Source organism: Chrysemys picta, chromosome 7, assembly GCF_011386835.1.
Source record: "Chrysemys picta bellii isolate R12L10 chromosome 7, ASM1138683v2, whole genome shotgun sequence".
In the NCBI taxonomy this organism is placed as follows: Eukaryota; Metazoa; Chordata; order Testudines; family Emydidae; genus Chrysemys; species Chrysemys picta.
The window spans coordinates 44,382,506-44,408,121 of NC_088797.1; the positions used below are offsets into that span (position 1 = coordinate 44,382,506).

Below are 25,616 nucleotides of genomic sequence, written 5' to 3' on the forward strand. Positions count from 1 at the left end.
GACTGGTATCTGGATTTCACTTAGCAATATTGCATTAGAACAAGATTTTCATACTGTCATACTGATGAATCTTGAATTGTACTTTTTACAAAGTTTGCATACAAAGTTAAAAGCCACAGATTACTCCATTCAACTATTAAACACCATGTTAATGAAACAATAAGGCTAACTATGTAAAGACAAAAAAAATCATCAAGAGATGTAAACATCAAGGTTCTGATAGCAACACTAACTTACTCAAATTGGACATACTGTGCAAAGTTACTCCAGATTGACGTTAGAGTAATTCAAAGAAAAAATTAGCTAAATAAATGTCATGTCTTTTGGTGTATTTACATTCTCCATACTCTGCAATATTTTTTTTCATAGAATAAAGGTATATTGGGGAATTTTTATGCAATGCCAAATTTGGAATCTCCCACATTCATACATTTTTTGTCACAAAGAAAGGCTTGAAACAATCACAGTAGACCCATACTTACACCTTGAGCTTTCACATCTGCAGTCAAACTGTTCAGGTCATTATCTGTAATACGTCCAGCCACCACGATTTCAGAGCCATCATAGTAGTGCTTAAAATTGTTTTGAGTTAAGTCAGAAATTGCATTTTCAGGGTAGTTTAACTCCACTTCTGTAAGCATGGGATTGGCTACTTCCTCATAAAAACCCTAGAGGGAAGAGGGGGGGAGCTTATAATTAATAAATATATAATTCATAGACACTCATATGCCCACAGATCTCTTGACACCTTAACAAAAAAATAAAACTGTTCATTAGTCCATGCTGTCTCCTAATTTATAGTCATTCCACTTTGCACCTTTACAAGAGAAGGGGAAAGCTGTTACCTGGAAATCTAGCACCCCAGCACATGGTCATATTTTGTTTAATTACATTGAAAATGGAGGCAAATGTCATCAGAAATATCAGCGTGACTGCCATCATTAACTTAATTTATATGGTTATGGTTTTACCTCCATTTGTATGGCTGAATCAGAATCTGGATAGATGCGACGAGCCACCCCTTTATTCTCTAGTGCCATCTTTTCTAGAAAATTATAGTCAATACCATAGCCAAAAGCTAGGTTATATAAGGGGTATCTTCCTTGAATGGCTTTTTTTACATTCACTTGAATTTCCTGAGGGTCTGATACACCTGCATATTAAATAATACAAAACAAATAGGCTTTAAGATTTTGTTTATGAAAACAATAGCAAACAGGAACAAAAATAATAAAATGAATGAAATGTGGTTAGTTATTTTTTATTTCGATTTTTCAAGGCATGACTATCATGTTTTCTAGGCATCATTAATTCTAAACTAACTTTAGACAAAGTATATATAAGTATCTAACTTAAAAGGCAGACTTCCTTTAAAAAAAAACAAAACCCTTTATTAACCCCATAAATAAGGTTCTCCAAGAGGCAGAGTACGCACCAGCCACCTTTGTGCTTTCAGGATTCTGAGTTGTTCAGGGACTGGTGTGGCCCTCAGCATAACTCAGTGAAGTCCCATGTAGAGTTTTGTTATGACATCCCGAGACTGGCTGCTTTGCTTATGGGCAACTTCACAAGTGGGAGTAGCATGTATTATGGAAATCCCCTCCAAACGTCTGGCCCCATCCTGGCATGCCCCCAGGAAATTCTCTCCTACCCCTTTTGTGGCACCTTTAGGTGGACCCTGGTGCAATGGTGATTAGAGCACAGAATGGGTGGGAGAATCCCACTCCTCATCTTTATTCATTACCAAGCGATGAAACTCTATATTAAAGAAAATGTGCACCATCATAACAATTATTCAGTTACACCAGTGAAAACCCAAAATGTAGACATGTTGCACCAGCACAAAGCAGAGCATACAGCAGTTTAGCTTAATTGACAAATACCCTTCCCATCAGTGCAGGACATCTAAATTAAGGGTTTGCATCAGTGTAACTGAATTAATTTAGCTACACCAATGAAAATGTTCTTAATATAGCAAGGATGATGTCTAATTAGGCAATGGTTTAGTAATGTGGCAAAATTGTGACTAGGATGAGACCACCAAAGACACAGTGTATATATACTTGTGGTAGATTCATAGATTCTAGGACTGGAAGGGACCTCGAGAGGTCATCGAGTCCAGTCCCCTGCCCGCATGGCAGGACCAAATACTGTCTAGACCATTCCTGATAGACATTTATTTAACCTACTCTTAAATATCTCCAGAGATGGAGATTCCACAACCTCCCTAGGCAATTTATTTCAGTGTTTAACCACCCTGACAGTTAGGAACTTTTTCCTAATGTCCAACCTAAACCTCCCTTGCTGCAGTTTAAGCCCATTGCTTCTTGTTCTATCCTTAGAGGCTAAGGTGAACAAGTTTTCTCCCTCCTCCTTATGACACCCTTTTAGATACCTGAAAACTGCTATCATGTCCCCTCTCAGTCTTCTCTTTTCCAAACTAAACAAACCCAATTCTTTCAGCCTTCCTTCACAGGTCATGTTCTCAAGACGTTTAATCATTCTTGTTGCTCTTCTCTGGACCCTCTCCAATTTCTCCACATCTTTCTTGAAATGTGGTGCCAAACTGGACACCATACTCCAGCTGAGGCCTAACCAGAGCAGAGTAGAGCGGAAGAATGACTTCTCGTGTCTTGCTCACAACACACGTGCTAATACATCCCAGAATCACATTTGCTTTTTTTTGCAACAGCATCACACTGTTGACTCATATTTAGCTTGTGGTCCACTATAAACCCTAGATCCCTTTCTGCTGTACTCCTTCCTAGACAGTCTCTTCCCATTCTGTATGTGTGAAACTGATTTTTCCTTCCTAAGTGGAGCACTTTGCATTTGTCTTTGTTAAACTTCATCCTGTTTACCTCAGACCATTTCTCCAATTTGTCCAGATCATTTTGAATTATGACCTTGTCCTCCAAAGCAGTTGTAATCCCTCCCAGTTTGGTATCATCCGCAATAGAGATAGTGAATCTCAAACTGAAACCAAAGACCTGATTCTCCAGTCTGCTACAGCGGCTTAACCTTAGTGTAATGCCATTGAAATCAGAGGCGAATCAGGTCTCACGTCTCCTGAAATTAAAGAATGGTGAACTAAAACTGAAGTAATTATTTTCCTTCACCTGCTTAATTCCATTTTACTGTTCGATTCATTTACCAAGACACTTACCTTCATTAGGTTGACCATCCGTTAACATGATAATTATAGATGCACTTCTCTTGGACACAGAATTTGTTTCAAAAGCTGTAGTCAGCATTTCAATTCCCTTCATTAAACCACCATGTAGGTTTGTCACTGCAATGTAGAGACACAAATTAGGGATAAAAACTGGTGGTCAAAAATAGAAATGTTTTAATCATAGATTCATAGAAATGTAGGGCTGGAAAGGATCTCAGGAGGACATCTCGTCCAGCCCCACAGGCTGTGACAGGATTAAGTATACCTAGACCATCCCTGACAGGTGTTTTTCTAAGCTGTTCTTAAAAACATCCAGTTATGGCAATTCCACAATCTCACTAAGTAACCTGTTCCAGTGCTTAAACTATCCTTAGTGTTAGAAAATTTTTCCTAATATCTAATCTAAATCTTGCCGCAAAGCAAGCAGACTACTTCTTGTCCCACCTTTGGTGGACAAAAAGAACTGATCACCATCCTCTTTATAACAACCTTTCACATATTTGAAGACAGTTTCATAAATTAAACATGCCCAGTTCTATCAACCTTTCCTCATAGGTCAGCTTTTCTAAACCTTTCATCATTTTGGTTGATCTCCTCTGGACTCAATCCAATTTGTGAACTTTTTTCTTAAAGTGTGGTGCCCAAAACTGGAAACACTACTACAGCTGAGGCCTCACCATTGCTGAGTAGAGCTGAACAATTATCTCCTGTGTCTTGTTAATACATCCCAGAATGACATTTGCCTTTTTTGCAACAGCATCACACTACTGACTTATATTCAAATTGCAATTCCCCCATTGCCCCCAGGTCCTTTGCTGCAGTTCTGCTGCCTAGCCAGTTAGTCCACATTTTGTATTTTTCCTTCCTAAGTGCAGTGTTGTGCACTTCTCTTTACTGAATTTCATCTTGTTGATTTCAGACTGATTCTCCAATTTATTAAGATAATTTTGAATTCTAATTCTGTCCTCCAAAGTGCTTACAACTACTCCTAGCTTGGTGTCATCTGCAAATTTTATAAGCTTGCACTCTACTCTGTCATCCATTAATGAAAATAATGACTAGTATCAGACCCAAGACAGACCCCTGCAGGACCCACTTGATATGTCTTCCCAGTTTAACAGTGACCATTGATAACTACTCTGAGTATGGTTTTTCAACCACTGTGCATCCACTTTATAATAATTTAATTGAGATCATATTTCATAGAATCATAGAAATGAAGGGCTGGAAGAGACCTCGATAAATCATCAAGTCCAGCCCCCTGAGCTGTGGCAGGACCAAGTAAATCTAGACCATCCCTGAGAGGTGTTTTTCCAACTTGTTTTTAAACATTTCCAATGATGGAGTCTCTGTGACCTTCCTTGGAAGCTTATTCCAGAGCTTAACTATCCTTTTAGTTAGAAAGTTGACATAGTTTCCCTAGTTTGCTTATGATAATGTCATGATGGATTGGGTCAAATGCCTTACTAAAGTCCAGATATAGCACATATACTGCTTCTCCTGCCCTGCATCCACTAGGCTGTTATCCTGTAAAAGAAGGAAATTAGATTGGTCTGGTATGATCTGTTCTTACAAATCCATGTTGGCTATTAATTATCACCTTATTATGCTCTATGTGAAACATTGTTTATTTATTATAGAATTATAGAAATGTAGAATTGGAAGGGACCTCAAGAGGTCTTCTAGTCCAGACTCCTGCACTCAAGGCAGGACTAAGTATTATCTAGATGACCGCAACAGGTGTTTGTCTAACCTGTTCTTAAAAACCTCTAATGATGGAGATTCCACAACCTCCCTAGATAATTTATTCCAGTGCTTAACTACCTGACAGTTAGGAATTTTTTCCTAATGTCCAACCTAAAACTCTCTTGCTGCTATTTAAGCCCATTGCTTCTTGTCCTATTCTCAGAGAACAATTTTTCTCCCTCCTCCTTATAGCAAAATTTTATGTTCTTGAAAACTGTTATCATATCTCCCCTCCCCGACTTCTCTTCTCCTCACTAAACTAACCAATTTTTTTCAGTCTTTCCTCATAGGTCATTTTCTAGACCTTTAATCATTTATGTTGCTCTCCTCTGGACTTTCTCCAATTTGTCCTAATCCTTCCTGAAATGTGGCGCCCTGAACTGGACACAATACTCCAGTTGAGGCCTTATCAGCATGGAGTAGAGTGGATATTTAGGAATCTAGTGAATTATCATTACAGTACGATAACTGAATTCAGGCAGTTTCAGTCCCTTAACATTTTGCCTCCATTTATAGCTGGCATTTAAATCCATCACATAAACACTTCACATTACAGTGAAAGGATTTGGTTTTGACGGCTGGGGATGAGTAAATTTGACAGAACCTGGATTTTGCAAACTAACATAAGAAAAAATGGACATCATATTTTGGGTACATGCCAACCTCGGGAATGTCCCATTAGTAATATAGGGCAAGCTTGGGGCAGGTCCTTGCATGGGTGATGGAAGGGTAGGGGGAAATACATATGGAGCTTCACTCGCACCTTGTGAACATGCCATATGAAATTCTGTCACAAATGCAACCTCTACCAGAATAGCTGGTTATTAGGGGCTAAGACCCACCAATAATGATAAAACTGTGTAGTGTGGCTGATGTACAGCAGACTGCAGTACTATCTGCTACCACTGGAGGCTCTTGAAGGAGCTGAAGCTGTAATTCGCTTGACTGCCACCAATGGACTTTTGCCGCTACAATACAGACTTCAGGCAGCGGAGGAAGTACATCAGTTAAGTTTGGGGAACATCAAAAAATTGTCTTTGTAATCCTTCCCAAAATCTTAAGGCGAGCCTCATGCACCATAATGCAATACTGCTAACCCCAAGCATCCAAAATTTGAGTCAGGCTCCAAAAAATCATGAGATTGGCTTCCAAATCATGAGATGATTAAAAATAATAAATATTGAGTTCTTTCTCTTTGCTTTCTGGTTTTCTCTCTTTAGGTTACACTCAGGTCACATTTTCTAACTTTTTTCTACAGCCAGGAGGGCCAGGAAACTTTACTTTTTTTTAAATGAAAGCTGAGATTTTCATGACTCCAGGAGCTGGAGCTTTAAAGAAAATCACCAAATGTCATGAGACTTACAAAAAAAGTCACGAGAGCTGGCAACACTGGTACTGTGATCACAGTTAGCAGGCATCTGTTGTCATAGATTTGTGTGTGTGTGTGTGTGTGTGTGCAAGTATGCCCATGAGCACAGAAGTGTGTGTGTGGTGGGGGGTGGGGTATTTCTCAGACTCACCCAGAAATGCTGGGGATTTGAGACTGAAGTTACTGACTGTGTGACTGCAATGTTGTCGATTTTAACCACTGGCCATGTGCTTCAGACCTATGTGGTAAAAATCACTGATGACTGAAGGATGCAGCTCTCAATTTCTAATTCCAGTAACATGAATTTTGCTCTCTCTGGTGAATTCGCACACTATTTTTAGGGTAGGGGGGTTGTGATTTCTGTTTAAAACTTGCCTGTTTTTCAGTTCTTTCTCAGAAGGTTGCAAAAACCTTCACAGAACCCCAAAACAAACATATAACTATAGTAGTGCTTCTTAACCAGTCAATTTTTAGAATGAAAGCTTGCAGTACTCCATTCTCAGACTGAATTTGTGTATTAGCTTCTTCAATATTTATTTGAAGTACCACCTATTGGCAAGTTTACTACAATACTTACTGCCTCGAGTGTCAATAGCTCGAACGAAGTCCTTTGCTTCCTTCAGATTCTCAGCAGTGGCTTTGACTAATGTGTCTTTCCAAATGTGTACATCGGAACCAAACAGTACAAAATTAAAGTAGTCATCTTCCCTAATATCCTCTAATATTTTAAGAAGTGCTTCCCTTGTCTATAAGTAAATAAACACAAGTTTAAATGAATGAAACTGATGTGGGTATATTGAATAACAAAGGAAAGCCTACAGCTTTTACATGATTTGTTTCTGAGGATTTTTCACTGAACATTCATATAGTGGATAGTGAAAAACTCTGGGCCTGATTCTGTCCTCAGTTGTACCACTGTCAATCAGGAATAATTCCAGTTAAATCAGTGAGTTACACCAGCATAACATCTGTGTAGATGAGATGAAAATCAGGCCCTATGATAGGATCACTTGAACAATCATCACCTATGCTGAGCGGGAGAGGTTAGTTCTAAGCAATAGTAACATTTGGGTTGGGGAGGAGATCTTAAGCACCAGAGCCTGGGTCTTGATATGCAGCAGCAGAAACAGAAATTCTGAGCATCAGAATGGAGTGGGGAGTTCTAACAGTAAGGTGCTTCCCATCACCCAGGCTGGAAGAGGGTACAAAAGATATAGAAAAGGGAACAACAGACAATATTATACATGTGTTTTAACTTACAGGATACCCAGAGCGTGGGGAGGCCTTTTATAGATACTTTGGTTTAGAATTTTGAAGATATAAAAATATAGCTTGAAAACATCCATGATTATAGTTTTGGCGTAGGCTGAGACTTTGAACACCTGCTCATGATAAGAAATGTCTAGTACCTCCACTGGGTACTAGGCTCCCTAGAACCTGGCACACCAGGACTGACTTTATAGTAAATGTAATCAATTACCTGTTGTATTCCTATTCCAGACATTGAGCCACTAATGTCTATTACAAAAATCACGTTTTTTGGAAAATTTGGAAGATTTGTTGGTGCAAAAAAGTGTACAAAGTATCCATTGACAATCTGAAAAAAAGAAGATGTGTAAAATAATGTGACTTCAATTTACTAAGCATGCCCAGATGAAATTGTAAAGTATTGAATTTACCTGTAAATCACCTGGACTGTCTCTCTTCACATCATACTTTATTGTAAAATCTCCATCCAACAGTGATGTTGAACAATTTGCACAGGTTCGCTGTTGATCAATGGTTGGCTTGAAAGACACATGGCCCTGAAAGCAGAAGCCCCCATTAGACTCAAACTTTAATAAATGAATGTAAGATACAAAACATGAGAAGGTTTGTGTTTTAGACAAATGTATGTACAGAAATGTAAAAGTCAATATGATAAAACAGGGTTTTATAAAACAGATGCCATTTTAAACAAGTTATCTATACCCAAGTCAATATTTTATTATTCTGAGTAACGGAGTTTATGCAAGGTAATAAAAATGCATTAATAATAAAATATTATTATAAAGCCCTCTCCTCAGCAACTGTTAAAGAGATGAAAATATTAACTACATCATCATACACATATACAAAACCAATTATACTAAAAAGTGCTCCTGCAAAGGGGGTGATTTTAGATGTTGTTTGAAAGTGGGGAAGTAAAATGCAAGGTGTCTGCTTATGGACAGCAAGTTCTAGCTATGTGGGCACAACAGCAAAAGGGTCAGTCACCTGCCTATCTAAGAACCACCTCTTTGTCTGTGCACTGCCTAGCACAAAGGGACTTGGCCTAAAGCACTACTGTAATACATATAACAAATAATAACAACAAGTAGATGTCAGAGCAGAAATACCAGTAGGCTAAGGTTCAGTTTCGAGGTCTCGAACTAAAACCCTGTTTCCTCACACTTAATTATTTAAAAAGCAATAGGGTCAATTTAAATTCAATCTCCTGAATTTTTCTTTATTCTGTGGTTCCTTTATGTCACCTTCAGTGACATAAAAGGGCTGTAGGTGGCCCCTAAAGAATACCCTGTAATGCCAGAGGGCAAAGGGACCCGCCCCATGCACTTTGGTTCATATAAAGCATGTGTAATTCCTTTAGGTCAGCTCCTTTCCTGGCCCCAGTTGAGGGGTTTTAATAGGAGGGAAGGAGGGAAAGGGCATGGCCAGAGCACCTGGATATTCTGTGCTAGTGTAATAATCCATAGAAGGCTGTTATAAACTGGCATGATTTAGAGCAACCCTGGGAAGAGAGGCCTTATAGAAATTAGAGATGGAAAAGAGCTGTATTATCCCATCCAGCCCCACTACTGGACAGTACAATACATTTACGTTTGCATTAACCCAATATATTGTGCTGATGTATTATTTCATAATGAGCTGACTTTGTTAGAATGCAGAAAAAATATAACAAATTCATTCTCTACTAAGGTTATTAGCCATTGTACCTTTTTTCCTGAGAAAGATTTTTTAATAACTTGTGACAGGTCATTGGTGATGAATGTTCCTTGTGCTTCCAGCTCACTGATACCTTGGGGTTCAAAGATGTTTGCCTGGATCTGAAACATTCATTGAAAATACACTGTCATAGATAAACCCACAACTATAACAACTTAGGTGGAGGACAATGAGCAACTCTATATGCAGAATAAGGAATTTCTTAGTAAAGGGGAAATCTGCCTTTATAATGCAAAGTAGCATTCATATTTGAATCAGAAATCCTCAAGTAGTTAGATGTGACCTATCTAACTTCCACCTGGAGATTTAAAAAAGAAACACAACTGAAAGTTGCTGTTTTACTAACTGCTCACAAGAATTTGGGTCAGATATTGAAGAACCACTAATTTCCTCTGAAAATACCATACTGCCAGTACCAGGAGGCCATATCTGGTTATTATTTGTTTATGCTGCAGTATGGTTTTGTTCTTCTGCATAGTGCTGCATATAATGATTTAAGCATTTTTTGATGACCATCTTCAGAGTATATCCTTTTAAAGCATCTCCTGGGCACACATGAGAGAAAGCTATTGAACTACAGGTAGATTTTAGCAGGGCAGATAAAGAGAGTGTTCAAACAACCTCTGGCACTGAAGAGACCTTGGTTTGAATCCTAGGGTACAGTTGGTGTGTCTCTATGAATTCAGGCAGCATTGTTTGGCATCAGTTTGATCAAGGTTTGGGCTATTCTATTAAGGCATTTGTGAGAGGAGTGTCTCAAGTTAATCCTGTTCTCAGTTGTGTTAATGACTTTCCCACTCTCCAATAGATCCTAATTTTGTAGGGCTTATTGCTTGTCCCAACTAGTGAAGCTTATGTATGCAAACCAGTAATAAAATACATTGTTTGAGGCTTTCAACCTGGTTCATAATCACCACTGCCCACAAGATATTGGTTGGGGACCTTCCCTTCAATTGTGAACTGCTGTGGACAAACACAGTATCCCGCTTCATCTGTTATGCATATATTCCAAAAGATGCACAAGATTTCAATGCATCTTGAGTTTCTGTAACTACAGAATGTAACCACTGCAAGGTACAATTTAATTCACAATGCCATTTACCTCAAAGTGATTGATGAGCTGCTTTGGTTTTACTTTAATGAGCATCTCATATTTTCCAAAGTTTCTCTTCAACAGTTCCTCATAGGTGAGCTCAAAAGTGACTTTGCTGGCTGCTGCAATGTTGACTGAAACAGTGAACTTTTCAGTTTTTCTCCCAGAAGCCCTAGAAATGTTAAACTAATTACAAATAAGAAAAAAGGCTGCTTGTCCTTTCTCTCCTATTGTGCGCCTGCTCAAGAGCCAGGCATAATCTGGCCCACAAAAATGAATACAAGAGAAATGAGATTTCTGGGTCTCATTCTTTATCACTAACTCATACTGAGAAGCATTTACACAGGTAGCTGAGTGGGACTAATCACATGAGTATGTATTATTCAATTAGTAGGGTTGCATAATTAAATCTTTCACAATAATGGATATCCCCTGACCAATCAGAAGTCATGTCTCTATTACATTATAACCAATATCCTTTTTTCATATAAAGTATGAACTTTTAACAGAGGCTATAAAATATATTCTTAATTTCATTTTTAGCTATAGGATGCTGGAATATGGAAATGAAAAGTTTAAGCCCACTGTAAGTAAGTATTCTTACCGGACGAGACCCGCAGTCTGTCCCCGTGAAACAGCCTTCTCATATTGCTTTTTTGCAACTTCCTTTTCTTTTATAGTCCCAGGATAGGTAACACCATCAATTGTCCTACAGATGAAAAAGTATCTAATTTAGCTGAATGATTTGTATTGACACATGAAAACATTATTATTGATTATCCTCTGTTCATTATCTTGTTTGCTAACAAGCAGTTTCTAGATTTGATCTTGCCAAGTGCTGAGCACTTCCTGTGAGGTGATGAACACCTTCAATTTCCAGTTACTTCAGTTGGAGTTAAGAGTTCTACACCTTACCAGATCAAGACCAATTCCTCCTCTGAAAATAAAAGAGCCCAATATTGGGCTGATGGTAACCACTATTCAAATCTTTGGCAAACTCCTATACCATGGCATTGTGAATATCGTGTTTTGAACAATGACACCAGATGATATACTGTAACTAAAGACAAAAAGGTGTGATATTTTCCTCCATTTTTTGGCCTTCATCTGCTTTCAGCTACTATGTTCAAATATTGCTTCTACAATAATGGAATAAATTAAGTTATAATGTCATGATGGAAAAACTGTAGGCAATGGAACATCTTTCTAGAGATCCCAGGTTTGAACAAGTGGTATTTCTGGAAATTTTCCTTTAGGCCTCTGCAGATGGGTAGAAAAAAATTGCAAATTAGTGATCTTATCCACAAATGCACAACTGTCTGAAGGTCCCACAAATACCCTGCATCTATATTTGTATCATTAACTTTGTCCAAATAACATTTAAAAATCAACCTAATAGTAAAGTAAAAATAAAGATTCAGTTCAGATTCTTAATGCTGCCAGTCTATATTTCTCTGTATTAAACCCAGACAGATTCTTAGACCGTGCTAGAAATAGAAGTTCTTCTCACATGCTGAAATTGGTAATGAAGGCTGTCTTAGGGAGATCCACATCAAAAACCACTTCCTTAGACACATTGGCACGATTGACAGCTCGGCTAGTGATGACATTGTGGGCAAATCGGGAAGTCACTTTGCTGTCAATTTTCATGCTATAGATTTCTATGCCATTGACAATCTGAAGAATAAAAGATGGCAAAATAACCACCAGTTACATTTGAACATTGTGTAAATCAGTAATAATTCAATAAAACAGAAATAATCATAGTAGAGAGTCCTAGCATTTCACTGCATAACAGAAAAGAACAAGTTCTGTATTTGTTCAGGACCACTAGGGTACAATGAAGTTTGCTTGAGTGTTTTTAATATTGTCCACAATCGGGCTAGTATGTGAAAATAATTGTTCTACTAACAGTAACTATAACCTCAGTAGCAAAATGTTATCTCTAGAGTTGAGCTGGCACTGCTACTATAAGCTCCTACTTTCAGGTATTTATAACATTTTGAACTAATTTTATTTTATTGCATCCATAACTCCTGTGCATGCTCAGTATTGGGTGTACACAACAATATACCTCTGGCTTCTGATACCAATGATTGCTGTAAACAGCAGCTGAATGGCTGGCTCGTGCAGCACACACCTAAAAGTGCCTTTGTATAAAAGTGCCACATATAGACTCAATTTCATTTCAGGTTATCCTCCTTGATATTCTAAGGGAAAAATTCACCCCCTAAATAGAGATCCATCACAAGGCCTGTGGACCACTTAAAACAGGAGCTATTTCTTCCACATGCTGGGAAGGAAGTAATGGGGGAGGAAGATTGTTACTGTATCTTTTTCAAATACTTGGGAGGTGCTCATTTACTATGGTGATGGGGCTACATAAGCACATAGCTAAATAGATAGCTACAACTATTTAGGTAACTCTTCAGCAACAACATGTACCCTTTGTGCAAGAATAATATTTAGAAGTGCCCCAGGATTCTTATAGTTGGGGATGAGAGGAGATAGATGACTGCAGCCTGGCTGATTCACTAAGTATTTAGATTTGTGCTTAAGTGGGATGGACTGCTGAATTGGGGTCTAAATGCCAACTGGCATCAGCCTTAAAGATAAAGCCACTTGCCTTCCTTGAATGAAATACTTAAAAAGAAGATAAAATGTTTCTGTAGAGGTGCAGAGACAATGCCAAACCGTTTTATTATTTGTTGAAATACAACATGGGATTAGCTATTATTTGTTTCTTCTCTTTTTACTGCACAGAGTCTGACAGACTCTGAATTTGGGATATTACTGAATATTATGATTAACTAAACCAAACTCTTCAGAGACTAGCATGCACCATTTACCATGTGTACCTAGAAATAACAATTACTCATGCTGTGCTCATTGTAGTATGACACAAGTCTTTAAAATAGTAAGAGTATTTTATTAACTGAAATTTGAAACCATCACTGAAGCCTGGATAAAAACAAACCCTCAATTGGTACAATATCCTCAGTTATAAATGAGAAGAGAACTTACCAAGTCATCAGCACTTCGCTTCTGTAAAGAGAAGAAATTGAAAAATTGTCTCATGTCTATTGTGAGAATATGCATACAAATAAACCTACTTAGCATCTAGATAGCACTTCAGCATCTAGATAGCACTTTAGCATCTACCAAATCAAATGGTAGTTTTGTGTGAGTCAGCAATGTAGAGCCAGCCCATAGTTAGTAAATTCAAGGTTGATTCATCCTTGTGTTCTGGTACCATATGCCAGGTAAGTTATTTCTAGGTAAGTTATTGGGTGCTGGAGTTAAATCTGGGTATATACGAGCAGTCAGTGGGAGACAATAGGAGTTTTTCCCAAGAAAGAATGAGTGAGTCATTCAGGATCTGGCCCATTTATTCTGTTTATAAGGTGCCAAACCCTGCGGCCCTGATTAGCTAATAATGGGTCTCAACAATTGTGGATTTGAAAGTTAGAACTTGAATGTTGCTGGGTTTGTGTTTTGCTCAGGAGACACTGAAAAAGGAGCAAAGATGGGGACAGAATGAAAAACAAATACAGACAAACTGAAAGAAAGAGAGAGGGGAAAGAGAAAAATTCTAATGAAAAATTAAATACAATTTAAATGCCACACAGAGGACACACACGTACTAGCCTGGATTGTTTGTTTGTTTGGGGGGAGGGTGTCTCTTCAGTCCTTAACATATAGCACAGACCTCTGGTTGTACATGCTCCTGTCTGCTGCACAAAGCAGAAATAATTGAAGAACCTCTGAGTGTCCCAAGATCCATGGGTTTCAAGGGTTTAACCCCTTTTCATTCCACCCAGGGAACAACCTGGTCCACCTAATGGCATGATCAGAGAGAAACTCCAGTTTGGGAACTCAGTTTCCTGGCCTTTAGGTAGGTACTTCCCACATCGAGAGCAATTTGGCCTTTTTAAAGAAATGGAATCTCCCTGGGGGAAAGGGGGTTTGTAAATTTGAGCTAATTATGTGAAACTCAAAATATTTAGACATACATGTATACGTCCTTGAAGCTTACTTGTCCATATATTTGTGCTGCTTCAGCCCATCTGGCCACAATTTTCACACCATCTTATAAGTCGGTGGTGCGCAAACTTTTCCAGTCGCACCCTCCCTTTACCATTCACAGAATTTGTTGTGCCCCACTCTATTACTTGTAATCTGAGGTAATCCCTTATCTCTGTGCTGCTGCTGGCGGCAGTGCTGTCTTCAAAGCTGGTGGCCAGATAGCAGTGGCTGCTGGCCAGGGCGTTTATGTCATTTACGGTGCAGGAGGACTGTTTTTTTAAATCCCGCTCCTGTCCCACCCCGCAGTACTCACTCTATTTTTATACTGCAATACTCACTCTATTTTTATCCCACTCCCGCTATTATGGCAGCAGGTCCTGCAGGATCTGTGGGATCTCAGTTTCTTTGTGCACCCCCAGAGAACCTCTTGCGCCCCACAGCGGGGCATGCCCCCCAGTTTGTGAACCACTGTTATAAGTGACAGTATTTCTGCTGGACCATGGTGGTGGATGAGGTCACTATGAAAGGGTGTAAACATAGAGAGGTTTCCAGAAATTAATGTTTATTTTAAATCAGTATGTTTGCTCCCACTGTAGGTGGGCTGTGCAAATAAGAAAAAAGGCAATTTTACAGGTCAGGGAAGGTCACTATTTCAAAATGAACGCCAGGAATTTTGATCACAAATTCCTTCTTTCTCTTGGTTCAAAGTCTTATTGGTGACATTCTGTTTTTGGAAAACTGGCTTGTCATATTTATGCACTCTACCTAACATGGAAGCAAATATATTGAGATGTTAACCGACATATTACTATAGAAGGTATGGATATGCCCCATGTTACCACAGTACCACCTCATGGTCTTTAATTGATTTATCCTCACACACATACCCCTGTGAGGTAGGGCAATGCTATTACCCCCATTTTTCCGATGGAGAACTGAGAGTCAGACACCTAGATTCTCAAAAGTATTTAGTCACCTACCAATGGGGAACTAGATGCCCAAATACATTTGAGAGCTGGACCTAAGTGACTTGCCCAAGGTTACAAAGGAAGAAGACCATGGAAAACAGAGACTTGAAGACAGGTCTCCCAATTCCTAGGCTAGTGCCCTAACCACTGGAGAATGCTTTCTGTCTGGCTAGAATCTTATTTCTACCTACTCTGTCTCTCTGGCACCACAACTACTCTTATGTTCTCAACTGCCACCTCCATGCAAGTGATTCCTATATATACCTCTGTCCAGTCTCACCTCTCCAGGTGTGACTCAGATGTCTACTTATGAATGCCCAACTGCCATTTCAAACTCAATCTTTCCAAAATTGAATTTCTTTCCTATTCATCCCCTTTCTCTGTCTCTCTATCCTAGTGAAAACTGAACTCTCCTTCCTGTCTCACGGTCTCAGTGTCATCTTTGATTCTTCTTCACCCATCTCGCCCATAATCTCTCAAAGTCCTGTCACCTCATTATATCAGCAAAATACACCCTTTTATTACTGTCCTCACTGCTACAACTCAGTCATCTTTCACCTTGATAACTGTAACCTCCTCTTTTCCAGTTCTCCCCTCTCTTCTCTCCTCTCTACGCTATCCAAAATATTGCTGTTAAAGTCCTCCTCCTTTCTCCTCATTGAGCATGTCTCACACATCTATCCTTCAATACCTTCATTGCCTCACTGCTTCTGACTATGTCATATTCGAACTCCTTGTCCTCACTCTCTATTTAATCTTGATCCACTTACTACTGTTTTCATTTTGTAGATTTTCAAATTGGAATCGTTATGATAATCTGGTTTCATTATGATAATCCTGCATAACACAGGCCATTTCCACCCACTCCTTAATTTGCTTCCTACAGGTCTATTCAACTCTCATTGAAGTCTTTCAATTAACTTCAAATCAATGGAAGGAATGAAAGTTGTATTAGGTCCCAAATCTCATAAAAAGCACCTTGTCTTACTGCTGCCTTTGTCTCTTTCATGGGATCAGCTTCATGCCTTTGACTGTGCTGCCCACTATGCCTGAGACAGACAATATCCATTTTCTATTAAGAGCGCCTTTTCTTCATCATATTCCTCCTTCAGCAATTTCTCCCTACCTTCTTGCTTATAATCTCATCTCTCCTTTCCCTGGACCGTTGTCCTGTGTTTTATCTGTCTTAGAACAAGGAGTAGAGAATGTGTCTCACCCTGTGTAACTGTTAGGCATTACATACATAACTTTTATTACTACTACTTCTAATACAATTGACATCAAAATTTCCCAGCATTGCTCTTGTAACTTTCCTCTGTGCTTCATCTAAGTGGAAGGTCCTGGCTATAGCCCTCTGAAAATACACCAGAGATTACATGCACCCACTCATTGCAAATAATAATTGCAACTTTATAAGTCATGCACTGAGGTACAGACTCCAGGGAGTGAAAAGTTAGAATTACTCTGAAATGTCAAGTGACTTTGAATTTCCATATAGTGAAAAAAACAGCTTCAAGACACTTTTAAAATCTGTTCTTCGGTTATATTACAGCCAACTGGGTGACCTGTCTACTAGACTTATATTTAAAGCCATGTGAAAAAATCCACTCCACTGGCAAAGAATTTATTTTTATTTTTTGCTTGTACCACTTCTCACAAAACCAAAACAGTTGTTATTTTCACCATGAAATGTTGGTTTTCCTGCCTAGAGTCACTTACAACCTTCAGCTCTATAGTGTATCCAGTTAAAAAATTTTGATTGTGGATTCATAAAAGAGAGGGACAAGCAGGGTCTCAATGAGCTTTTCCCTGGGGAAAAAGACTTCAGGCACAGATACACCTATTCTGCCTGGGTGTTCACCAGACAGAACTGCTTTGCAGAAGGGTTCAGTTTTGGCTGGTTTGGGGTTACAGCTCATGTTAGTATTAAATGCAGGGGTAATGAAATGTTATCTTTATTGTATGAGTAAAGGGCAATAGAACTGTACCTAGCCTGCTCCCCTAAACTGAACCCCACTTGCTAAGCAGAAGGTAGGGATGCTAAATCCCAGTGAAAATGAGAGGGTGGAAGAACACGTGTTCCTGAGGATATGGACTCTGCCTAAAATCCCTCCCCTCTCTAGTGTTTAAAGACAGAGCTGACTGGATTCAGTTGAGAGTCCTTGTTTCTGTTCATGATTACAAGAGCTGAAATCACTGATGAGCAGGTCTAGGGCTAAGCCTTAGAACTGGTGTGGGGACAGTGTTGCAGTGAAAAATAACTAAGGTGGCAGCAGAGAGGTTCCCCACTATCCAGTGAAATCACTAAGAGCTGGGCTAAATGATGGTAGTAGAAATAATACAGCAGCAGCAGTGGTGAGCAGCAGCAAATTACAGTGGCAAGTGGTGGCAGAAAAAGCAGCAGCAAGCCAGTTGCAGAGGCAAGTGGCAGCAGCAGAGATATTGCTCGATGCCCTCCCTCCCCCCGCCCCTTACAGGAGTCGGAGGTGAACTCAGGTGAACGCAGCTCTGAACTCTGGGTCTTTGCTGGACAGGGATAACCAAGTGTGAGTGGGATGCAGTGGAGGGAAAGGGGAGTTGGTTAAAAGTTTTCTTTTGTTATACACAGACTCGATGCTTGTGAGTGGAGAAGTACTGCCTTTTGGGTTGGTGTTTAGTTTTCTCAGATATCCAATTCTATTTTATATTGTTCAGAGAAACTCCTAGATATTGAACCCAGCCCTTATTGCTGCCGACTCCACCTGGCAAAAGTGTTACATTCACATATCTTTATCATAGTTTCTGTAAGAACTATACTTCTCCAAGAAATTACTAGGCCATGAAAACTGAAAATCCCGATACACCTATATGAGGTTCCTCCAAAGCTAAGTTGATAAATAAGGTAGTGTAAGGAAGCTTGTACTACTGCTACCCATGCAGTGAATAAGCAGAGGACTTCAATTTCCAAGGCTGTCTATCCAGTAGAAGCTTTGCCATTGACAATTTTACTTTGTGCCCTAGCACAGCTGCAGGGGGTGGAGGTGCAAAGGGAGTTTTATGGCACCTCTGATCCTGGGGTTGGTTTGGCCCCCAAGAGCAAGTTAGAGCAGACCCAGAGCTGCTCTAAATCACACCTGTCTGCCTGTGGCCCCAATGGCAGTTGGCGATTACCAGAGGACAGAGCTGCTCCTGTCACACCCCGTCCCTCGAGCCATACGCCCTACTCCCAGGGGGCCAGGAATGGGGTGGGAAGGAACCGCTATGCCACACAAAGATTTCCATTATTTCAATGGAATTATATCATCATAAAAGTGGCATACCACATTGGACAATCAGCTCTTCTCTTTACAGGATTCTGCATATACCTTACCAGGAATATAGCATAGAGCTGTGGGCATCTTAAATTCAGAAAGGTTTCAGCATCAGAGGAAATACAGAGAACAATAACAATTATTAAGTGTCATGGGCAAATCTAATTTATGAAGAGAGCAGGAAACAGGTACAACTTTATAATTGTGTTACATAATGACTAAATAATGGAACTTGTATATAGTGTTGTTGTAGCTGGGTTAGTTTCCCAGACCTGAAGAAGAGCTCTGTGTTAGCTCGAAAGCTTGTCTCTCTCACCAACAGAAGTTGGTCCAATAAAAAAATATTACCTCCCCCACCGTCTCTCTAAATAATAATACATGTCATTTCAAGAGCATTTTCTGTCATGCATCTCAAAGTACTTTGAAAAGGTGGATAAACATTATAGACAAGGAAACTAAGGCACAGAATGGTTAAGAGACTTGCTAAAGTATATACAACCAGTCAATGGAAATGAAGTGGTCTAACTCTCTACCCTACCCCCTGAGACAACAGTGCTACCAAACGGAGCTTACCATAACCATCTACAAGTCTTTGAAACATGGAAACACAGAGAAGGAAGAAAAATTGTTTGTTGTTGTTAGGCGTAGTGGCACAAAATGGAGCAAAAAGAATATTTGGACTGAATATCATGAAGCATTTTCTTACACTGAAATCTAGTCAAGTATAAAAAAGTGTCCCGTAGAGATGTGGTGGAAGCTCTGCCATATTGTCATAAAATACACTGAAGGGTACAATGCTGTCCTGGCACCCAGGTAATGGACATGATCACCAGAAAAATATTTTGTTTCTCTGATATCTAATATTCTTTGGTTGGTTTTTACCCCCAATATTTTGTTTTATTTTTCAGGTGCAATAATCAGGTGCTACAGTTATTATTCTACCTTTGTAAAAACAAAAACCTTGAAAACATCTTCTTTTATATTTGGGTGAGGGATGGAAGGACAGAAGAACAGAGGAAGGTTATTATGAGTAAGGAAAGTGATAGTGATTTAAAAACAGAAATACAGAAGTTTCTACAATAGATGACTCAGGAGCATTGTGCAGCCCAACAGATGATCAACTGCCTCAATTACCTCATAAATTCAACAGGTAGGGAAGTGTCCATTTTCATGTTAAGTTCAACAGCAGAGGGAGTTCTCTCGGCTTAACCTACCTGGTTCATTCAGAAGTATGCAAGGACCCTATCTGCCTGGCATAACCACTATATCCAGCAGAACAGCAGGGACACCTGCTTCAACTGGAAGCATAGGAGGTGCATGCCTGCCCAGTTTGCTTGAGGTCTAATTCTGTGTCCCTAGAAGTCAATGGCAAAGGTCCTAATTTGGTGACCAGATAGCAAGTGTGAAAAATTGGGACAGGGATGGGGGGCAATAGGGTCCTATGTAAGACAAAGCCCCTAATATCAAAACCGTCCCGATAAAACTGGGACATCTGGCCACCCTAGGTCCTAGTGCATTCAGTGGTGCATGAATCATGGAAGCAGTAGCTACCTGGTGGATTTTAGTTACTTACCTTGATGTTCCTGAAAGGTGTTATAAAAAAGTCTGATGTTTCAAGCGCAGGAATCAATGCCAATAAAATGTAAAACAACAGATGGTTTTCCATCTTGGAAAAATGAGCAATTCTACTTTAAGGGTTACGTGCTAATAAATAGTACCCTGTTTACTGTCTGTTAATAAACAACCAAATGTGAAAAAAGGGGTTAAACATTAGGCAAATGGGAAAAAAGCAAATAGTGAACTTTTGAAGTGATAACAAAGTTTGTAGAAAATGATTTGCAAAATCTCTCTGCCAAAACAACATTTTCATTACAGTTAAGAGAGAAAATATATTCGCTCTTCCAAATTAACATTTTGCATTATACCTGAGTGACTGAATGTCACAAAATCAAATCTCCATTATGGTTCTAACATTAGCCTTACATTTGCACACATGCATCCAACCCATCTTCCACATATTTCTGCCCATTTTCCACATACAGGTCCAAACCCCAATGCAGTAACTATACTCAGATGTACAGACACTCATTTCTTAACCTGTGTATTATATATATAAACATTAGCTTTAATAAAAAAATGTAAGTACCTACCCCTCTATGGCTTAGAAAACTTTCTTCCATGTTCCTGCCCTTCTGCTGTTTACTTTCTCATGAGCTGGAGACACCTATAGCCTTATCCAATCCAGAAGTGGCAGGTTGGTAGATCAGGAATTATTTAGTTAAATATAATTTGATGTAAATCAGGCAAATAAATGTGGCAAGAAGGGGAATAAGGAGCATTCTCCAGCATAAGTGATAACTGGTTAAAGATATATGGATCCTGAGATAAAGCTGTTGTAACTAAGAATCTACTGACTTTTTAACATTTTAGATCCTAATCCTAAAAATACTTAAGCACATACCTAACTGTGTGTGTGTGAATAGTCAGGTTTATGCTTAACTATTTCCATGATAGAGGTGTAAATTTTCAACTATAACATTGTGTTTAGTTTAGGTATTTTGTAAGAGGAAAAAATCTCAACTTTAAATATCTGTCCAAAGCCTCAAGCCTTTCAGTGCCGCAGCTGTGAAAGTGGCACTGAACAGAAACGAGGTTTCAGTTCTGGAGGGTTGTTTTTCGTCTTATGACGAAAGAACTTTGGCTCGAGAGAGGGGAGTAGCTATGGTGGAAATCATAGGTTTTCAATTTCCCACCTTAGGCAGATCTAGCTGGTACCAGACATACATCTCCTAGGTAGGCTGCACCTGCTGAGATTGAGGTGGAGTGCTGCAAGTGTGACCTGTCCCCTACATGGACTGTACTACTGTGAGCTTGAAGTGGACCACTGCGTGCTGGAACCTGTCCCCTAGGTGGACTGCACTGCTGTGAGCTTGAGGCGGAGCATTGCATGATAGGACCTGTCTCCTAGATGGACTGCATCAGTGTAGGCCTGAGGTGGAGTGGTGCATGCTGAGACCTGTCTTCTAGGTGGGCCGCATGCTGCTTGGCTTGGGGTGGAGGGGTGCATGCTGGGCCTGCTGTCTCTGGGTAACTCAGCTGCCCTGAGAGGGTGTGTAGGGAAGCACATGCTGCTCTCCTCTTCATTTGTGCCACTCAGGTGAAGAGTTTTGGCTCCAGGCCAGAAGACAATCAGAACAGCCCCTCATTTGGGCAGGAGACCTGTGGCATGGGCTACATCAGCAGGCCCACGCTAGAGAGACTAGCTGCTAGCACCAATACTGGGGGCATTAATTTTCAAATTCTAAGATGGCCGCCAGGAAGGATGCCCACATCTGTAATGGCTGCTTAGGTGACTGAGGGAGGTTGCCCACATCCAAGGTGGCCATCGCAGTGACGTGAGAAGCTGTACCATAGAGAGGAAGGCGGGCTTGTGTTTACGTGCGGTGCTTTCTATGGTAGAGGGAGGCCCCTGTCGATCTCTATGGCAGCAGCAGTAACGTTCGCAAGGCGCCCGGGCAGCTGAGCCCTAGCGGCTCCGGCCCGCGAGCGCTGAGGGGCCGCCGGAGGTTGGGAGGATGCCCCTGGCCGCCTACTTCTTCCTGCGGGCCGTGGGCAAGGGCAGCTACGGGGAGGTGAGCCTGGTGCGGCACCGGCAGGACAACAGACAGGTAACCGGGGAGCTGGCCGCGGGAGGGCTCCGACCTTCCCCTTCGGACCCGGGGCCTGTGGCGGGTCCGACCCCCGTCTCAGTCCCGGAGCCTGGTGAAGGGGAGTGGGGGTTCTGGGGAAGCGGAGTCTGTCTCTCTCCCGATTGTAACACACACCCCCCGGGCCTTTCGAGAATGGTGTGAGGAGGAGTGCGAGGATGCAGGGGAGTCTGGTTTTCCCCTTCCCACCCCCCTGCGTGCTTAGGGGAGTGGTTGGTTTGTGTTCGTGTCCAGTTCCTTGACCGCAAGACCGTCCTTTCTCCTCTTGCTCCAGCTCAGCCTCCAGTGTGGACCAATACCTGATTCTGTGATTCCATTTAGCCTGCTATGCATTGCAAGGGGGCATTCCTTCCTGACCCTTGCGAGAATTTATGCTCTAAAGCATGGAGATTTTATTATCCTTATCTCAGAACCTGTTACAAAAAGGTTATCAGTCACAAAATTGTCCAGCCATGATGTTTAGCGCTGATCTCCTGGATTATACAAATTGGCTACAATTTTGTTGCTAAAGGGTTATCTCGGTCCTAACAAAGGAGAAAATGTTGATAAAACCCTTGTTCGCTATGTTAAAATGTTACCACAGACCATACTTAACTGTTTATCATTTTAAATAATTGTTGGTTTAATGCCATCATTATAACATTTTAAAAGTTTTATTAAATAGAAAAAGACAAGTTAAAAAATTCAAAATTTAAAGAATTGGATTTTCATTTTAACAATTTCCTTTTCTTTTAGCTGTATAGAGGCTTTCATGAGGGGAAAAAAACCCTGCTTTGATAGTCTTTTGGATGGTATTAAAGATGATATTAACTGCCCTTTGGGGATTAAAATAGAAGGTTTTGAGATATTTTAATCTGATTCTTTAGGACAAACACTCAAAAGGGGGAGAAGAATTACAAAAATAGAAAATGCAGTTTCTGTCTCTGGTGCTGACTTTCACTTGCAGCCTCATTGCTAGAGAAACATAGGCACAGTACATGATTATATCAGCTACTACAAGATCTGGCACATTCAACACTGGCAAAGTTTAAGTCATTGCGTTTAAGGCATTGTTTTAGCGTGCCCCTCTTGTCACAGAGTCACAACAGCATTGTGAATGGTATCTTAGCAGGCTTAGAAAACGGAAGAAATAAAGTGGGGAAGGAAAACAACATGAGGGAGGAATCTAAGGTTCATGTTCCATGTTACGTTCACGATTTAGCTGAAGCTGATGGAGGTGGTGGTGTCATCTGGTTCCCTTTCTTTGATCTTGTCTGGTCAGGATGTCTTTCAGGATCAGGACAGCAAAGGCCCAATGGTCTCATGGTTGGTCCCTGGAGACACTGGAGGTGGTAGCCATGTGGGTAAAGCTTGCTTCTTCCATTCCATACACCCTATGGCCCCTCTTTAATGACTCCTCCAAGAAGGGGTAGCATCCTCATTCTATTAAAATTAACCAATCATAATACATTGCGGTTATTTCTACTACAAACATTTCCCGTCACTTGTAGAATCTTTCAGTTCGTTATCATGCCAACCATTGACTTTAGCAGGAGCCTTGAGCCCTTATCACAGTTCTTTTTAATGTAAACAGTCCAGTTTGTACCATAGTTTGCTTCTGAAAGTAAGCAAATTTTAAAGGCAATTTTATGTAACAGGCTGATTCGGACTTTTGATCTCTTGGACAATTTAGCATGTAGTGTTGTGCAAAGGCCACCACTCTATGTAAAAAGAAGTATTATTACCTTTTATTTGTTTTAACTGCACCTTTTAATTTCTTCAGTGTGTCTTGTATTATAGGAAAGAGCAAAAGGGAAGATCTGATCAGTTTTTACTCTCCTTCAAAATTTTCAATTACTACTGTGACGAAGTGGGAATGTTCTTAATGTTTTCTCTGAATACTGTGTGGGTGCCTCAGTTTGCCCTATGCATTTCTCAAGTGTCTAGGGGTGTGTGATTGTTGCAGAGCCCTAGGGGGCCAGTGTGATCCTGTCTGCACAGAGAATGGCCGATACCCTGTCTTCTGGCAACTAATGGCCTGAGCCCCTCCCCTGCAAAGTTGCCAACTAAAGGTGTTGAAGAACAAAGAGATCAGGTGACCTCCTGGCCTGAGAAAGAGACAAAGGGAGAGGAGGGGCTGGAGAGTTTCAGTTTGGAGCTGGCTGGGAAAATGGAGGGGAGGCCAGACAGACCTCCTGGCCCCCGAAGATGGACCTGACTGAGGGAGGCCTGTGGTCTGTACCTGCAAGACCTGTCTTGAACTGTGTTCCTGTCGTCTAAATAAACCTTCTGTTTTACTGGCTAGCTGAGAGTCATGGTGAATCGCAGGAACCTGGGGGTGCAGGGCCTTGTCTCCCCCAAACTCCGTGACAACTACCTCTCTAATTTGCAGATGGCTTAATAACTATTGCAGATTAGCACTAGGATAGACATTAGGGATGGTCAAGAAGGCAAATTGCAAGGATAATACCAGTAAATGCCTACCTGAAGAAAATACAAATGGTGGCATTTAGATTTAAAATTATAATATATGTAAAGTTTTAAATTTCAGTTTTGTGTATTTGTGAGGGGAAGACATTTGTTCCATTCTTACAACATAATGGACACTGTTAAATGTAACTCTATAAAACAATTTTTTAAAATATTTTTAGAATTTGCCAGTGTGTTTCAATAATAGCTTGGATGTTTTCATTATAAATCTTTTTTTTTTCCTCCTCTGCAGTATGTCATTAAAAAGCTAAACCTTAAACATGCATCCAGCCGAGAGAGAAAAGCAGCAGAACAAGAAGCCCAGTTGTTGTCTCAGCTGAAACACCCCAACATAGTCACCTATAGGGAGTCTTGGGAGGGGGAAGATGGCCTGTTATATATTGTCATGGGCTTCTGTGAAGGAGGGGACCTGTATCATAAACTTAAAGAGCAGAAAGGCAAACCTTTGCCAGAGAATCAGGTGGTGGAATGGTTTGTCCAGATTGCCATGGCATTGCAGGTATTAATATACTGTAACATATAACTTCTTAGTTTTAAAAGAAATAGGTCTGTTTTTGCTTGCTTTCCATTAAAAAAACCCTTAATTCTAGTTTTGATGTGTTAACTTTGCTTACAGATTATCAATGTCAACCTAAGGTAGCCATGTAGAAAAAGAGTTGCTGTTGTATACTTTACCTCCATCATTTCAGTATTGTGGACAATGTGACATGATGGTTGGCAGTTTATAGTTATGGGCTACAATTACAATTGAGTTCTGAATATAAGCAAGTTTTGTTCTAATTAAGGGG

The 25,616-nt window shown here is 40.2% G+C and overlaps 2 protein-coding genes across 7 annotated transcripts in view; one reads left to right on the top strand and one right to left on the bottom strand.

Moving 5' to 3' along the window:
- The window catches only part of LOC101947815 (inter-alpha-trypsin inhibitor heavy chain H3), a 35,920-nt gene extending 15,516 nt beyond the window's left edge, over positions 1-20,404 (bottom strand). For both annotated transcript variants that reach the window (XM_065553123.1, XM_065553122.1), the window contains exons 1-12: positions 20,226-20,404; positions 13,393-13,413; positions 11,879-12,045; positions 10,973-11,077; positions 10,378-10,540; positions 9,266-9,376; positions 7,970-8,095; positions 7,771-7,887; positions 6,868-7,036; positions 3,167-3,292; positions 972-1,153; positions 483-668 (exon numbers count right to left, since the gene is read on the bottom strand). In XM_065553123.1, coding sequence (XP_065409195.1) covers positions 483-668; positions 972-1,153; positions 3,167-3,292; positions 6,868-7,036; positions 7,771-7,887; positions 7,970-8,095; positions 9,266-9,376; positions 10,378-10,540; positions 10,973-11,077; positions 11,879-12,045; positions 13,393-13,413; positions 20,226-20,318 — 1,566 coding nt within the window. In that variant the 5' untranslated portion in view covers positions 20,319-20,404. The remainder of the gene's footprint in view (positions 1-482; positions 669-971; positions 1,154-3,166; positions 3,293-6,867; positions 7,037-7,770; positions 7,888-7,969; positions 8,096-9,265; positions 9,377-10,377; positions 10,541-10,972; positions 11,078-11,878; positions 12,046-13,392; positions 13,414-20,225) is intronic.
- Positions 20,405-22,064: 1,660 nt separating this feature from the next.
- NEK4 (NIMA related kinase 4) overlaps positions 22,065-25,616 on the top strand; it is a 39,965-nt gene continuing 36,413 nt past the window's right edge. For 2 of the 5 annotated variants that reach the window (XM_005310147.5, XM_042861736.2), the window contains exons 1-2: positions 22,065-22,320; positions 25,061-25,327. In XM_005310147.5, the coding sequence (XP_005310204.1) occupies positions 22,228-22,320; positions 25,061-25,327 (360 nt within the window). In that variant the 5' untranslated portion in view covers positions 22,065-22,227. The remainder of the gene's footprint in view (positions 22,321-25,060; positions 25,328-25,616) is intronic. The other 3 variants (XR_010589439.1, XM_024099976.3, XM_042861737.2) reach the window with 3 other exon arrangements.